General features: G+C 32.9%; 1 protein-coding gene and 1 long non-coding RNA gene across 5 annotated transcripts in view; one reads left to right on the top strand and one right to left on the bottom strand.

Moving 5' to 3' along the window:
* LOC145790838 (uncharacterized) overlaps nucleotides 1-18018 on the top strand; it is a 68524-nt gene that overhangs the window by 13983 nt on the left and 36523 nt on the right. The gene's annotated exons all lie outside the window — the stretch shown is intronic.
* Nucleotides 13061-18018, bottom strand: part of LOC114319860 (uncharacterized) — a 51297-nt gene continuing 46339 nt past the window's right edge. The window contains exons 4-6 of one of the 4 annotated variants that reach the window (XM_028266979.2): nucleotides 16578-16622; nucleotides 15537-15627; nucleotides 13061-13520 (exon numbers count right to left, since the gene is read on the bottom strand). In XM_028266979.2, the coding sequence (XP_028122780.2) occupies nucleotides 13378-13520; nucleotides 15537-15627; nucleotides 16578-16622 (279 nt within the window). In that variant the 3' untranslated portion in view covers nucleotides 13061-13377. Of the gene's footprint in view, nucleotides 13521-15536; nucleotides 15628-16577; nucleotides 16623-18018 lie in introns of those variants that run through there. The other 3 variants (XM_082869703.1, XM_082869702.1, XR_014330094.1) reach the window with 3 other exon arrangements.

The raw sequence follows: 18018 nt of genomic DNA on the forward strand, positions 1-18018 counted from the left end.
AATACCTGATATAAATGTGAACACTATTATAAAGTCAAGGAATGCTGTGTTTTTTGAACATCTCTTTCCTTACAAGAAAGGACAGGAATTAAGTTCACAGAAAAGAACTTATGATTGTACACAAAGTCAAGAGACTAATGACAATCAAACACAAGAGACTAGTAATAGTCTCGACCAACAGGATTTAACTAATGATGAACCAAGATGAAGCAAAAGAGCGAGAACATCAAAATCCTTTGGTCCAGATTTTCTGACATACTTGTTAGAAAATGAACCTCAAAGCTTTAAGGCAGCAATGACAGGTCCTGAAGCACCTTTGTGGAAAGAGGCTGTTAATAATGAAATTGAATTCATTATGCAAAATCATACTTAGGAATTAGTGGATCTTCCACCAGGTTCTAAACCTCTTGGATATAAATGGATATTCAAGAGAAAAATGAAAGCAGATGGTTCAATTGACAAGTATAAAGCAAAACTTGTTGTTAAAGGTTACAGACAAAAGGAAGGTCTGGACTATTTTGACACATATTCCCCTGTGACAAGAATAACATCCATTCGCATGCTTATTTCTATAGCAGCGTTGTTTAATTTAGAAATACATCAAATGGATGTTAAGACAGCTTTCTTAAACGGTGATCTAAATGAAGAGATCTATATGGAGCAACCCGAAGGGTTTGTAGTATCAGGACAAGAAAAGAAAGTTTGTCGACTTGTAAAATCCCTTTATGGATTAAAACAAGCACCTAAGCAATGGCATGGAAAATTTGATCATGCAATGCTTACTAATGGGTTTAAGATAAACGAATGTGACAAATGCGTCTATGTTAAAAACACTGACCAAGGATATGTCATAGTTTGTCTTTATGTGGATGACATGCTTATCATTGGAAGCAGTCAAAACATGATCAAATCAACTAAGCAGATGCTTAACAAAAGATTTGATACGAAAGTTATGGGGGTCGCAGATGTTTTATTAGGAATGAAAATTACTAAAACATCTGACGGATATGCATTATCTCAATCACATTATATTGAGAAAATTCTTGGTAAATTTATCAAGGATGATATGAATTTAGCTAGAACACCTGTAAACGTCAATCTTTACTTATCGAAAAATAAAGGTGATGCAGTGTCTCAGTTAAAATACTCCCAAATTATTGGAAGCCTGATGTACCTAATGAATTGTACTCGTCTTGATATAGCTTATGCTATCAGTAAATTGAGTAGGTACACTAGTAACCCCGGAGAAGATCATTGGAAAGCGATCATTCGGGTTCTTAGATATCTAAGATTCACCCGTGATCATGGTTTGAACTTTACTCGATATCCAGCAGTACTTGAAGGTTATTGTGATGCAAATTGGATATCGGATACTAAAGATTCAAAATCCACAAGTGGATATGCCTTTACTCTAGGAGGCACTGCTGTTTCTTGGAAATCCACAAAACAAACATGCATCGCACGATCCACAATGGAATCCGAGTTCATTGTTTTGGACAAAGCAGGAAAAGAAGCAGAATGGCTTCGTCACTTCTTAGAAGACATTCCAATGTGGCCAAAACCTGTGCCAGTTATTTGCATTCATTGTGATAGTCAATATGCAATAGGCAGGGCACAAAATCATATGTATAATGGTAAGTCACGACATATTCGTCGTCGACATAATACCGTAAGGCAATTGTTGTCAAACGGAATAATTTCAATAGGTTATATAAAATCTAAAGAGAATATTGCGGATCCGTTAACAAAAGGTTTGACAAAAGAGCTAGTGTATAGTTCATCGAAGGGGATGGGATTAAAGCCTATTACATAAGAGTCGTCATAATGATAACCCTACTTATATGACTGGAGATCCCAAGAACTAAGTTCAAAGGGACAACTACGTTATGTATGGTTCACCAGAAATCACCAAGGGATTAAAAATTCCCTACCCATTCCTATGGTGAGAGTGATATCTGCAACATATGTTGTATGCAGGGGTATAAGGATAAGCTTTGCTTTTAATGATTACTTATATCTTGATTAAGGTATAAAATCAAGACGAGTATAAGAAGATACTCACAATAAGAATCACCTATATGAGTGTTGAACTGGGGTCGGTTCTATGAGAATGAAAAGGCTAAATTCTCTAGAAACACTTATGAAAACCAGACGTGCTCAAGGCCAAAATGAACACAACAGTGAGAACCACGATGTGTTAGAAGATATTTTGTGTGAAATCTATTGTCTTGGCTTACACAAACGGCTGAACAATTCAAGGCATCGCGTCCATTGGTTAGCCAGTAAGTCTGATAGGTTATTACTAGGGAAGGTTCAAGGCCGAAAACTACCTATCCTGATGCAAGATATTTTCGACTTATACTCTTTCGTTAAAGTCTGCATATTATTGCATTTCCGTTGTCATCAAATTCCATTCATGTGGGGGATTGTTGGAAATGGTAGAAAAATTCTGGGTAAAACCAGAATTTTTTCTCAAGTTTGGTCTATTTTTTAGGTGGGCCCTGAGCGTCGATTTACTCGGGTCAAAGTGGTAACGCGTTCTATGCCGCGTTGTGATTCACGTGGTATATTTGGTTGCTCAAAACCATTACCGAGTGAATAGGAAATTGAAGCCAAAGTGTGCTCCATGGAAATGGAGTTTTGGTGGAAATTCCTTAAGGTTGTAAAATAGCTTGTCCCACATTGATTTGGTAGGAAGTTTTGAAAGGGTTTATAAGGCATGGGTTTGGTACTTGGGGTGTGCCCTAAGGGGTACCCAAGTGTTTTAGAGGGAGAGGTTATGGGCAAAATGGGCTAGACCCATTGGACCCAAAAATCACCACGCGCGCCGCCGCCGCCGTCCGTCCGGGCGGGCTGGGCTTGGGCGCAGGTGCGTGGTGTGTGGTTGGGTTGGGCTTGTTCGGCCCAATACTAATCTTTTTGGGCAAAAAACATTTGAATTTATTTTTATTTTTTGGTAAAATAAAATTCATAATTCAAATTAACCAGAAATAATCTGGTTCGATTTTTTCTGTACATCCAAACAGGGCCCTTCCGTTTTTTGAACCCAACAGCTCTAAATCTGTTTGAATTTCAAACCAAACAGTGCCTAAACAGTTTGTATCTGTTTAATTCAAATTGAACAAGTACAGTACCTGTTTAATTCAAAATGGAAAGCCACCAATCCATCTATAAATAGACTAAGCCCCCCAATTTGGAAAAATACTCTAATTTTCGTACTCCATCTTCTGCTATAAATTTATTCTTCATTTTGCATTTAGTTCTTGTTACAGAGAGTATAAACACTTAGTGTATTTGGCGAACGAATAAATTATAGTGCTGCTTTTATTCGTTAATAGATCATTTTATCTTGGGAGATAGACGTCCAGATTCTGAAAGCACCGTGGAGAGGACGAATTTGTCTTAAGGACACAGTGTTAAACACTGGACTTGATCAGATAGTTATTCAAAAGAAATTAACCAAGTAAATTGTTTAATTTTTATTATGTTTTTTTTTGTTTATTTAATCAGATTTTAATTTTTTTTTGTAACAAAAGAAAATCTGTTTTTATTTATTTATTTTTATTTCGAGTTTGATTTTTGTGATCAAACAAATTCTCTCATTTTCTTTATTTCTTTATATTCTTGTTGTTGTTTTGTACACAACAGAATTTAATCTATTTAAATACAGTGAAGATTGTCCAACAATCATCATATTAGATGAGTCATTCTTTATCGGTCAACATTATCTAACCATAAAGTTTTCACCAGCATTTTTGATGATCATTAGAAAATAGCAAAAATTATAATTCAATGATAATTTCAATAAATAATTATAGGATTTATGAAAAAATTTACCATTGATCTAATTTTTTTTTTTAAATTACACTGAATTAATGTTTCCTCTAAAAATACAACTGTTGAAAATATATAAGTGTTAAGTATATATATATATATATATATATATTACATAAACATTGTAATATGTGAAAATAAAAGAATAAAACAATAATTATTTTTTTTTAAATAGTTAAAATTGAGATTTTGTCTTACACTGATTTATCATCTATGGGCCTTTAATTATTATTTACAAGAGAAACATTCAAAACTCCTATTGCAAACATAAAAAGCCCACATCTACACTTTGGAAGTGTAAAGGAAGTCGTCGAAAATCTCTTAAAGATAGAAGCTCTCACTGTTTGTTGACATAAATTTTTGGATTTTCAACACTCACAATAGTTCTCTCTTCTCTCAAGTCTTTTCCCATACCATTGTGGGTGTTCTTCCTCTACAACTCTAACTTCTGGCGGTAGCGGAGTTAGGCAGCGACAAGGACGACGTCAACGGTGTGGATTGATGTAGATCTTGCTTGGTTTGATACAGATCTAGTTTTCTAAACTACATCTTTGAGAAGATCAATAGTTTTTCTTATATCGTAATTGATTTTTTTGACAAATTTATTGTTTTTTGTGTTTGTAATATGTTGTATGGTTGTTTATTTAGCCCTTTAGGATGTTGTTTTTTTGCTTTTGATGTATGTTTTTACTTTATTTTAATATAACTGTTTTTTCATGTCCTCGAAAAAACAAAAAGAAAAATTTATTTACAAGAGTTGCAAGTAGTAGATGTACAACACTCAGCTACTAACTGAGCCTCCAATTACGATGGTTTTTTTTCCCCCAACAAATGAAGGTAAATTTATGCAAGGCCAACTTTAGCCAATTGGCCTTGACAAGACATTTAACTACTCATGTGAAATTTCAAGCTTGAACATAGAAAGACGTGGCTCTGTTTGGTTGTATTTTAGAAATGTGATTTCATGTGTGTTTATGAGTTGCGTGTTTATTTATAGTTTTTAAAAATCAATTACATACTTTGCTTTGAAAACTCTGTCACCCGAATGTCTCCCCGGTCGACCCCCGAGATGTCTCACAGGATGTCCCCGCCAGTGAAATTTTTATTTATTTTTATTTTTTATTTTTTTGGGAATTGACACATGTTATGTTTTATATATTAAATAAAAAATATTTTTCAATATTTTTAAATTTTTTTATGAGTTTTGTATAGAATTTTGAGTTGTATGTTTGGTTATGAGTTGTGTGTTTTTGTATCAAATATCACATGTTACATCAAAAATTTCTCACTCAATTTAAAATTATTTTCAAAACTCATAATCAAACAAATTTTCTACACTCAAATCATAATTTCCAAACTCTTAAACTCAAAATACAACTCATATTCTCATATCATGTTTACAAAATTCTACCAAACGCAACCGTTAATTTGCATTATAATTTGACTTTTAACTCGTTAATATCTTACCTTGTGCAAATACAAATACACCTATATATTTACTATAAGAGTTCGTTGATACTTGGGAAGTGCGAAATGACATGCTTTTTGGCATTGACTATTGAAATTGCCCTTCATTTTCTCTCAGCAAATAGTTTGTCTTGAAACCTTCTAATGTAATTACACCATTTTCTTTTTGAACAATTTCATCCATAATTACTCTTATTGGATGGATAATGACAATAAAAGAATTTATTTTATAATCATGTGAATGCATACTACTATTTAAAATTCTAAACATATTTAGATTAGACACATCAAAACAAGTATAAAATTTAATTAAAATATGAAAAAAGTTTATTAGAAATAAAATTACACTTTGCCCCTTTTATGTTTGGTTATTTTCTCACTTTGGCCCTTAAAGTTTTTTTTTTTTTTTCATTTTGACCCGTCATAGTTCAAGTTTTTCTCAATTTACTCCTAAATTAATTTCTGTTAAAAATTAGACAAAAAATGACACAATAATAGTCACGCCACGTGAATCAAAATATTTTATTATATGTGACTCACATCTCTTACATAAACTTAAACCCTATAATAATATATTTTATATATTATGTGACAGTTATTATGACATTTTCTGTCTACTTTTAAACAAAAGTTAGCTTTAGGTATAAATTGAGAAAAACTTGAAACATAAAAGGCCAAAATAAAAAAAAATAATAAATTTTAGGGGTCAAAAGTGGGAAAGTGACCAACTATAAAAGGGCAGTGTAATTTACTCATAAAAAAAAGTGAGAAAACAAAAAACTCAAATATAATTTTGCAAATCTTTTTTTTGATTTGAATTTTTAGATATGATTTTTAAATGGTTTTGAGATTTAAAAAGACAAAAAAAAAAAAAAAAAGAAAAAAAAAAGAAGAGTTCATTGAAATTAAATGCAAATCTAAACAAAAATATACACAGATTTTTGTTTAGATTTTGGTTTCCTTTTTGTGATTTTTTTAAATAATTTAGTCGATTTATTTAACATTTTAGATGCATCAAGATTAGGTACATCCACAAAATATCTAAAATAAATAAATAAAGTATGAAAGCAAATTCATTAAAAAAGTCAAAAAATCATCTAAAACTAATTTTTGAAAAATCAAACAGAATAGAATAATTTGTCTGAATATATTTATTTTTAAAATTTAAATTTACCACAATAGTAGCACGGGCATTTTAAACTAGTATATTTATAAGACTAAGATCTATTACATCATCTAAGAGTTATGAAATAACCATGAAAATTTATCATAATTTTAAATTTAGAAATAATAATTACAAACTTTTAAATCATGTAATGGAAATCCTCCCTTGCAAGTAATATATATATATATATATATTGATCACATATTACTTAATAAAAGGGTTGTCGTGAACTCACCCTTAATAGTTTAAGATCTTCTTTGACCTTCCCATCCACATAGACTAATTAAAACAAAAGATCAAATTGTTGAGCACCCAAAATCTTGAAAAAAATTTGGGAGAGAATTCACAAAAAAGAAGAAAGAAGAGCACAACCAACAACAAGCATTATTACAAATACCATTAGATTTAAACCACCCACTATCAAGAAAGGATTTCCAAAAGCAGGTGTAATTCAAAAGACTTCATAGGGAGTCATATAAAAAACGCACAAAACATAAAAACAATCCAAATGGCTTTCAAAGTCACACAAACTGTTACTTAATGATTACATTTGATAACGTTTTGTTCTTCATAAGTAGGGGTGGTTAAGGAGTTAACCTCAGAGCTACTTGCCTCCTTGACACGTCGCTTAGCCGCCTTCATCACCAACATGGCTCGAGCTTATTCATAAGTTTACCCTAACTTAACCATTTATCAAAGCTGGTACATGCTCGGGCTCACACCTTCCAAGCATCTTATTGGTAATAATTGTTAGAACAATCTTCTGTGTATAATAAATAAATTGAAACTAAATCAAACAAATAAAATAAATAACGTACTGAATTTATTTTACCAAACTGAATGAATAATAAAAAGATCAAGTCGAGTGTGTGATACTCTGTCCTTAAGACAGATTCGCCCCGCTACGGTGCTTACGGACAAGTGGCGTTTATCTCCCAGGATAAAATGATCTTCACAAATTGTTAGTAGCACTCCAAACAACTTGTACGGCGAACAAAACCTTGTGTTCTATACTCTCTTTAATTTTTCTAAAAATAATATGAAGAGAATTTATGCAAAGGAACAAAATCGGACAGCAAAATGATGATTGTTGGATATGAAAAAAATCTGCTGGAATGTCTAGGACTGAACAGGTGGAATTTGAATCCAACAGGTGCAAAACAGTTTAAATAGGTAACTGCTAGGCAGTTTATATTTGTTGGAAAAACTGCTGGCAGATTTAAATCTGTTCGGGTTCCAACAGATCTGAAAACTGCTTGGAAAAATTAGATCAAAAGAGGAAACATTGGACAGGAATTTAAATTCAAGTTTAATTAATTTCGTTAAGAATTTTTGGAAAAAATTAATATTAGAACTGATCCACACCCACTCCCAGCACGGTCGGACGGCGGTGGCGCGTGTGGTGGTTTGGGCTAATATTCACTTTGTCCATAACTCCTCCCTTCTACAAACTTCGGGTGCCCCTTGGGGCCCAACCCAAGTTAGTACACCAAGAGCTTATATACTTACAAAAGCTATCTTAAAGTTTCAATGTGGGACAACTTATTTCAAGGAAACTCACATTTAATTCTTTAAATGTCCATTCCAAGAATCTGAAAACGACGTCAAGTTCCCATTCACTCATAAATAACTTTGATGAACCGTCTTCACCATGTGATTTGCTACGCGGAAAGGAATACATCACCTCTTCGGACCCACCCCAAAAGAAGTGTGAGACCCTCTCTATTTTGGGCTCAAAGTTGGCCCAAAATAAGCCTATAAAAAACCAATTATCCAACAATAATTGCTTAGATGAAATTCAGCCTCCTCGTCATCAGACGCAGACACAGAAGCTGAATTAGGGGCCTTACCATGACGAACTTTCTTTGGGAGTTCACTTGGCAGAGATACCACTTCTGGGTTATCACATTCTTCATTACATGCATCATTCAATAGAAGGCCACATTAAGCAAGAGGAAATCTCACCTGTGGTTGAAGAATTTGGCTTTGAGTATCTTCTAGCAGAGCAAACAATTCTACATGTTAAAGTTAGACATGATTGTGTAGTCGTATGATTGTCAAATTTGTAGTCTTATAATGTCCTTTTGTTTGGTTTTCAAAGTCAATAACTGATTTTAAGTTTTTATTGTTTTGTCTTTTAGATGCATCTAGGTTACCCACGAAAAAAACATAAAAAAGAGCACATTTTCATACTCTTTTTTTTTTAAAAAAATTTAGTGAACTTTTTTTTCATATTTCTTAACAAATATTTTAGGGCAAATTACACCGTTAGTCTCTATATTTTGCCCCTCATGTTATTTTGGTCATAACACTTTTATTTGACCCATTTTATGAAGCATGAACACCTCTCCGGAGGTGGCGTATGCTGGATAGAGTCGAACATGCTAGGACACTTTGGACACGCTACGGACACATTGGGGACACGTGGAGGACACGTTGGGGACATGCAAAGGACACAATGAAGACCATTTTTATCAAAAAAAAAAAAATGTTTACTATGATAGCATACCTAAGATTGATAAATTTGATAAAATTAAATTTTTGACATAAAATAAATATTAAACATTTAAACAAATGGCACATAATAAATACAAAAAATTATGTATTTTGCATGTCTTTCCATCATGTCGTGCCCTATATTTTTTGAAAATTTGTGTGCTCGCGTGTCCATTTCATGTCCATATCGTGTTATGTGTCCTTGCTTCTTAGGCTCAATTTTAACCTTGGTATTAGATTTTGTATCAATTTGGTTCAATTGATAATGCTGTTAGAGTTTTTTTTTTTTTTTCCATAGAAAATGATCACTGAATTAATTAAAATTAACTCACTATGTTGATCAAGTTTATAATTTTATCCGTAAAAACATGACACATGTTCATGGACACATTTTTCATTTTAAAAAGAGTAAATTACAAATACACCCTTGATGTTTACTTAAATTACAAATAACCCCCTGTGGTTCTAGAAATTACATTATGCCCCTAGGATTTCTAATTTCATAACAAATAGGTCCTTTTATTAATAAACCATCAAGTTAATTAACAGTTTTTAATAATGTCAAAATTTTATTTCAATTAATAATTCAGATAATTTTATTATTGTATAGGTGAACAGTTAGAAATGTCACTTTTTCAATTAATTTTGTTAAATAAAAAATTTTAACAGGGAGGCATTTGTAATTTTCCAAACCACAGGGGGCAATTCATATTTTAAGCAAATATCAGGGGGTGTATTTGTAATTTACCCTTTAAAAAAAATGCCAACATTTGTCACAATTGGGCCAAATTGACACAATAAAACAAACTAGGATCAAAATTGAGCCATTTGAAATTATAAAGACCAAAATGATGCAAAGGCCAAATAGAGGGACTACTTTTACTTTTAAGTGCATCTAAAAAGTAAAAAAAATTGAAAAAGTTCACTAAAGACAAAAAAAAAAAAAAAAAAAGGCAAAACAATTCAAAAAAACTAAACCAAACCAGTACTTTCAGGATTAGTGTAAGAGATTTTGGTTGTAAGCTAGGAGTGAGGAAGCCATTGTAGCATGGCGAAAGAATTAGAAACAGACGCATCTCAGTTATTTTAAACATTTTGAGAATTAATTCTCAATATAGCACTGGGAAAAAATTCACAAACACATGAGAGAGAGAGAGAGAGAGAGAGAGAAAGTGAGAGAGAGAGAGAGAAAGAGAGAGAGATGCTAATCAGCAAAGTAGTGTCAGGACATTACTTTGATTGGAAGCATGCATGAGACCTTTCGAGCATTGCTTCCCTACTGCTACCTTTTCAGCTTTTTTTCCTTACCTTTGAGGGATTAGGTCGCTAAAAGAGACAAATTGATAAGCAAAAAGAAAAGATTTTTAAAAAAATGATCACAGAGCATGTTGTATGGCCAGCCACAACAACCATATCAAAGAGATCTTGTTGTTTTTAGATGCTTTAAACAATGAAACAAAGGTCATAAAATTGTGCAGGTACAACTATCAGAAGTATGAGGCAACACGAGTGATGGTGGGCTTCTATATATTTGTATGAATATCTATGATGTCTCACACAAACAAATGAATGAATTTATTTTCAAACAAATAATAAATACAATCTGCTGGTTTTGTCTCCCAACTCTCTATCTCTCAAACCTCTTTTCGGTTTCTTAATTTATTGATTGATTGATTGATATCTATAATAACAACCTAACAATCTATTTATAGGTTTCTGATCCGTGTATCAACCGTGTGTGAATTTACAACTGTGATTTTGAATTTAATTTCTTACCTTCTAAGTTTCTGACTTGGTGAGCTTCAAGGAAGCTTCATGGCTGTTTCTTCAATCTCTTCTTCCATCTTCAAGCAGCTTCTGGAGACTACTTGAAGAGTCAAGTTTATTCTCCAACATCCTCCCTTAAACTTGAATCACCAAATAAGGTAACTCCAAGCATTTTCCTTAGTTTCACAAATGTAGTTGTTTTGAGGGACTTTGTAAATATGTCTGCAACTTGATTTTCACTTTTCGTGTGTATCAACTAGATCTCTTCTTTTCTTATGCATTCTCGTATGAAATGAAATCTTGTGTGGATATGCTTGCTTCTATCATGGAAGACTTGATTCTTTCCTAATTGGATTGCTGACTTGTTATCCACGTAAATCTCTGTGCCTTCTTGTTGTGGTTCTTAAACTTCTTTTAGCAGATTTCTTAACCAGATAGCATGACATGCTCCTGCAACAATAGCTACATACTCTGCTTCACATGTCGATTGAGTTACTATCGGTTATTTCTTTGACGACCACATAAAAGCAATATCTCTAAGATAAAACACAAACCCGGTAGTACTTTTATGATCATTCACATCACCAGCTGCCCAGTCACTGTCGCTATATCCTACTAATTTAGACTTTTCAATAGATGAATAAAACAATCCGTACTCTATTGTACCTTTCACATACCGTAGGATTCTTTTGGTTGGTTTCAGATGTGGCGTCTTGGATTCCTTCATATACCTGCTAACTAATCCTATTGCAAACAATATATCAGGTCGTGTAGCTGTGAGATATCTTAGGCTTCCAACTAGACTTTTAAAATATGTTGGATTAACCTTATCTCCTTCATCATACTTGGACATCTTGTTACTTCCATCTGTCGGTGTGTCGATATCTTGACAATTTGCCATGCCAAACTTCTTTATGATTTCTTTGGCATACTTAGCTTGTGATACAAAAATGCCTTCATTACTTTGCTGGACTTCTATTCCCAAGAAATATGCTATGAGTCCAATGTCTATCATCTTGAACTCTTGTATCATGGATGTTTTGAAATCTCAGATCATGTCAAGATTGTTGTCTGTGAATATTAGATCATCGACGTAAAGACAAACAAATAGCGAATCTCCCCCCTTATTTGTCTTGAAATATAGGGAATGTTTATAAAGACATTTAACAAACCCATTGGCAACAAAATACTTGTCGATTCTTGCATTTCATGCCCTTGGTGCTTGCTTTAAGCCATAAAGTGCTCGCTTTAATTAATATACCTTATTTTGTTGATCTGGCTTCACATAGCCTAATGACTGTTCAACATACATTTCTTCTTCAAGATAACTATTTAAGAATACTGATTTGACATCCATTTGGTATATCTTTTATTTTTTCTAGGCTGCTAAAGAGACAAAACGTCGTACCTTTTCTAGACGTGCTACTAGAGCAAAAATTTCATCATAGTCTATACCATGTTGTTACTTGTAGCCTTTCCTGACCAATCTTGCTATTTTTCAACATCTCCTTTAGCATTTCTTTTTGTCTTATACACTCGTTTGCACCAATTGCTTTGTGTCCTACTAGAAAGGATGTAAGTTCCCACGCGTCTTTACTAATTTTTTTTATTTCATGTTTTAGTCTTTCTTTTTTCTTTTTCTTTTTTTAAATATTTTTTTTACATATATCACACTTAGATGCATTTAAAATTATTATAAAAAAAAGAAAAAAAAAAACAGTTCATCAAAATTAAATGCAAATCTAAACAAAAATACAAACAAGTTTTTGTTTAGATTTTGGTTTACTTTTCACGAATTTTTTAAAAAATTTAGTTGATTTATTTAACTTTTTAGATGCATCAACACTAGGTACATCTACAAAATATTTATAAAAAAATAAAATATGAAAGCAAATTCATTAAAAAAGACAAAAAAAATCATCTAAAAATAATTTTTGAAAAATCAAACAAAACAGAATAATTTGTTTGAATATTTTTATTTTTAAAATTTTAATTCATCACAATGGTAACCCGTGCCTTGCACGAGCAATTTACACTAGTATATATATAAGACTAAGATCCATTACATCATCTAAGAGTTATGTAATAACCAAAAAAATATGTGATGGAAATCCTTCCTTTCAAGTAATATATATATATATATATATATATATATTGATCACATATTACTTAAAAGTGATGTCCTGAACTCACCCTTAATAGTTTAAGATCTACTTTGACCTTCGCATCGATATAAACAAAAGATCAAATTGTTGAGAACCCAAAATCTTGAAAAAAATTTGGGAGAGAATTCACAAAACAGAAGAAAATAAGAGCACAACCAACAAAGTATTTCCAAAATTAGGTGTAATTTAAGTCTTGTGAGTTTCAAAAGTTGCATAGGGAGTCTTACAAAAACTCACAAAACATAAAAAAAATCCAAATGGCTTTCACAGTCACACAAAATGTTACTAAAGGATTACATTTGATATCATTTAGTTCTCCATAAGTAGGGGGTGTTGAGGAGTTTACCTCAGAGCAACTTGCCTCTTTGACACGTTGCTTAGCCTCCTTCATCACCACCATGGCTCAAGCTTATTCATAAGTTTGCCCTAACCTAAACATTCATCAAAGCTGGTGCATGCTCGGGCTTACAACTTCTGAGCATCTTATTGGTAATAATTGCTTAGATGGAAATCAGCCACCTCATCATCAAACACAGAAGTTGAATTAGGGGCCTTATCATGACGAACTTTCTTTGGGAGTTCGCTTGGTAAAGATACTACTTCTGGGTTATTGCTTTCCTCATCACCTGCATCATTCAATAGACGGCCACATTAAACGAGAGGAAATCTCACCTGTTGTTGAAGAATATGGTTCTGAGTATCTTTTAGCAGAGCAAACAATTCTACATTTTAAAGTTGGACGTGATCATGTAGTGCACTCATTTGGGAAGAGGCTACGGGGCTAAAATAGCCACAAAAAGACAAAATAGGTTGAAAAGCCAATAAGACAAAATGTCACATCAAAACCATAATCATTTCATTTTTCTCTCACAAAAGTCAAAAAAGCCAAAAATTCATCCCAAACAAGGCTTTTTAACCCCAGACTAAAATAGTCAAAAAGCCAATCCACATCCCAAACGAACCCAGTGTGTAGTCATATGATTGTCAAATTTATAGTCTTAAAATATCCTTTTGTTGGTTTTCAAAGTCAAAAATTGATTTTAAGATTTTACTGATTTGTCTTTTAGATGCATCTAGTTACCCAGGAAAAAACAAAACAAAACAAAAAAGAAGCACATTTTCATATATATATATTTTTTTGGTAAACTATTTTTTTTCATATTTCTTCACAAATATTTTAGGGCAAATTACACTGTTAGTCCCTACATTTTGCCTCCCATGTCATTTTGGTCCCAACATTTTTAATTGTTTCATTCCTATGAGGCATAGACACCTCTTTGGAGGTGACGTATGCTAGACAGAGTCGAATATGTTGGGACACTTTGGACACGTTGCGGACACGTTGGGGACACGCAAAGGACACAATGAGGACCATTTTTGTCAACAATTTTTTTTTTTTTTTAGTAATATTGTTTACTATAATAGCATACGTTAGGGCATCTCCAACAGTGCATCAATTTTTTTACCAAATTTGAGTAAAAGCTCTCTTTGATATCAAGTGCTCAAACATAGGGTTTGCAACTTCATCAAACTACCAGTTGACCGGCCAGTGTACTTTTTTCGCAAATTTTTGCCATGAGGTGGTCATCCGGGGGACATCCGGTGGTGAAAATCCAACGGCAATAAATAGTGATTTGATGAAAGACACACTGATTCTTAGTTTGATGAAAGAAAAGTGAAATCCTAGATTTGATGAACTGTTAGAGGAGCAAAAAGTAACTTTTTTCATCAAATTTAAATTTGATGATGGATTTAATGAACCATTAGAGATGGTCTTAGGTTGATAAATTTGATAAAATTAAATTTTCGACATAAAATAAATATTAAATATTTAAAAACATGACACATAATGAATATATATAAATATATATTTGGCACGTGTTTCCAATGTGTCGTGCTCTATATTTTTTGAAAATTTGCATGCTCGCATATCCGTGTCGTGTCTGCATCGTGTTACATGTCCATGCTTCTTAGGCTCAATTTTAACCCTTGGTTTTTAGATTTCATATCAATTTGGTCCAATTGATAATGCTATTAGGGTTTTTGATAGAAAATGATCATTGAATTGATTGAAATTAACTTACTAAGTTGATCGAGTTTACAATTTTGCCCATAAAAACATGATGCATGTTCATGGGCACATTTTTCATTTCAAAAAAATGCTAGCAGTTGTCACAATTAGGCCAAACTGACACAATAGAAAAAAATAAGAATCAAAATTAAGCCACTTGAAATTATAAAGACCAAAATGATACAAGGGCCAAATAAAGGGACTACTAGTGTAATTTGCGCAATATTTTACTTTTTAAGTGCTTCTAAAAAGTAAAAAAAAATACGAAAAAGATTACTATAGAAAAAATAAAAATAAAAATACAAAACAATTCAAAAAAACTAAACCAAACCAGTACTTTCAGGATTAATGCAAGAGATTTTGGTTGTAAGCTAGGAGTGAGGATGTCATTGCAACATGGTGAAAGAATTAGAAACAAAGGCATCTCAGTTATTTTAAACATTTTGAGAACTAATTCTCAATATGGCACTGGGAAAAAAATTCACAAACACATGAGAGAGAGAGAGAGAGAGAGAGAGAGAGAGAGAGAGAGAGAGAGATGCTAATCAGCAAAGTAGTGTCAGGACATTACTTTCGTTGGAAGCATGCATGAGACCTTTCGAGCATTGCTTCCCTGCTGCTTCCTTTTCAGCTTCTTTCCTTACTTTTGGGGGATTAGGTCGCTGAAAGAGACAAATTGATGAGAGAAAGAAAAGATTTTAAAAATAAATTATGATCACGCAGCATATTGTATGGCCAGCCACAACAACCATATCAAAGAGGTCCTGTTGCATTTAGATGCTTTAAACAATGAAACAAAGGTCATAAAATTGTGCAGGTACAACTATCACAAGTATGAGGCAACACGAGTGAAGGTGCATAACTGAAGAACACCACTTCTGTCAGTCACAGGAGAATTTGAATTTGAATTTTGGGTCTTACACTTCTAATATAATATACTTTTATGCCACAATGCTACCAAAATGGCATTTTCCATCCAAAATTGGACTAAAGTTGCTTTGTTATTAAATTGGGAAAAATTACAAAATTTAGGGGCTAATGTGAAAATTTTGTCAAACTTAAAGGGGCAAAGTATAATTTATCAAAAAACTCAAGATACTGTATTTTTTATGCCACATGGCTGCCTACGTGGCATTTTCCATCCAAAATTGGACGGGAGTTGGTTTTGGGAGTAAATTTAAAAAACAAAAATTTACAAACATTAGGGGTCAAAGGGAGAAAAAAAATATTTTAAAGGTCAAAGTAAAAATATATGAAACTTAATGTAGGGAAACTGTAATTTACCCTAGAAATAATATCACAGAGAATTGAAGACTTCAGTGCTATCTATACAAGGATTTGATGTGCTGCTAATTCATAAAAAGGTATTACCAGGTACCAACACCCCTATACTTTTATTGCATTGTTATTACAAAAATTTCAATAGCCCAGGACAACCAGATTTTATGTAACCCACGCTTGCCTCCTAGTATTTTATTTGAATTACCAGAACCAGATAAGTGACTTGGTAGGTATTGAAAAGGTTAATTACTTAACAAGTATGAAATAACAAGCATATTATTACTGATGAAGTACGATATGTAAAACAAACAAACAAACATTGATTGTTGACCTGTTTTTTTCTGCGTCGGGATGCGCCAACAGTTGGAGTATAGTTCTGCAATAAGGAAACACACGTGTAAGAACCCAGAATTCTTGCATTGTTCAAGGAAAACCATTTACAAACAGTTTCATATTGGCAACCATAATCTCCCTTTTTCATCCAGGAACCTTCCTCTCAGAAAGGGCTCTTTTGAATTGAGTTGTGCAAACTACAACTATTAACAAAATTTCAGTGAGATTACCTATCCCTTATCTAGAATTCCAATGAGACTACTAGGAACTTAGGTAGTGTTTGGTTCACTAGAAGTCTGGAATGCAGTGGAATGGAATTATCATTCCATCGAAAATTCCATTCCCATGTTTGGTTGATTAAAAAAATTTTGAAAAATACATTGCAAATAGAAACATTATTCACCATTGTAAGGGAATGATAATTCCATTCCATCTCATTCAAGTGAACCAAATAGAGCAGTACAGAAATAGAAAGAAAAGCATGGAGCCACATGTAATTTGTTTGCAAACCTTTTCTATAAAGGAAAATAAATTGTGATAATGATGCAAAAGACAGATTTAGGGCAGCATTGGGGGGATGGGGTTTCGACGACATTTAAAAATATTTTTTTAAACTAGTATATTTCTGGTCTATTAATAACAGAAAACAACTTGAGAGCATTACATTCGCAAATCTTTTGTCTGCATTTTCAGAAGTGAACCATTTTAGAAAATAGAAACTCATCTACAGATAGCAGGCAAACTAACCACAAGTTCTGGATCTTATCTGCTTTTCTAGGATTCTTTTCCAGTGAAAAGGCATCATGGATCCCTCAATATTTTCTTTACAAGACTTATTCGAACTTTCCTATGCAGTAGTGTAAGATAGATAATCCAATTCTCATATGAAATGTAGAATCTAATATACTATCATAGATCATAAAATCACTAACCATGTGTGAGTATCTTCACTGGAAACGTTCTCTGTAGAATGAAAGTCTATAAAACAAACAGCTATGGTTGATGGACACCAGAATAGCAACTTACTTCCCAGTTGTAGATACCACCATTACCGCCAATGTGTCATGCACACGTACACAATGGGATGTGTCTTACATGTCAGCATAAAGAGTTACACATGTTTCCCATGATGGAGGCATGTATGGTCCACATGTTCAGACTAAACTGAATAAGATCGAAGGACTTTAGACAATTTATATCCAAGACCTAAGAACTCATCTCTATGAAGCCTCCCCAACTTGACATCCCACAGGATTCAGGAGATCAGGCCATCTCATGGCCGTAATAGTCATAATCTGTTAGTATATATTAGTATATATATTAGCTGTCAAACCTTTAATAATATACCTTTAATGATGTTGTTTGGTTTGTGTTTCTACTTTCGGTTTGTAATTGTTCTCCCTCTCCTCTATAAAGGAGAGAGCTCAACATACATCAAT

Source organism: Camellia sinensis, chromosome 5 (assembly GCF_055761805.1).
Source record: "Camellia sinensis isolate YWXY chromosome 5, ASM5576180v1, whole genome shotgun sequence".
Taxonomy (NCBI): Eukaryota; Viridiplantae; Streptophyta; class Magnoliopsida; order Ericales; family Theaceae; genus Camellia; species Camellia sinensis.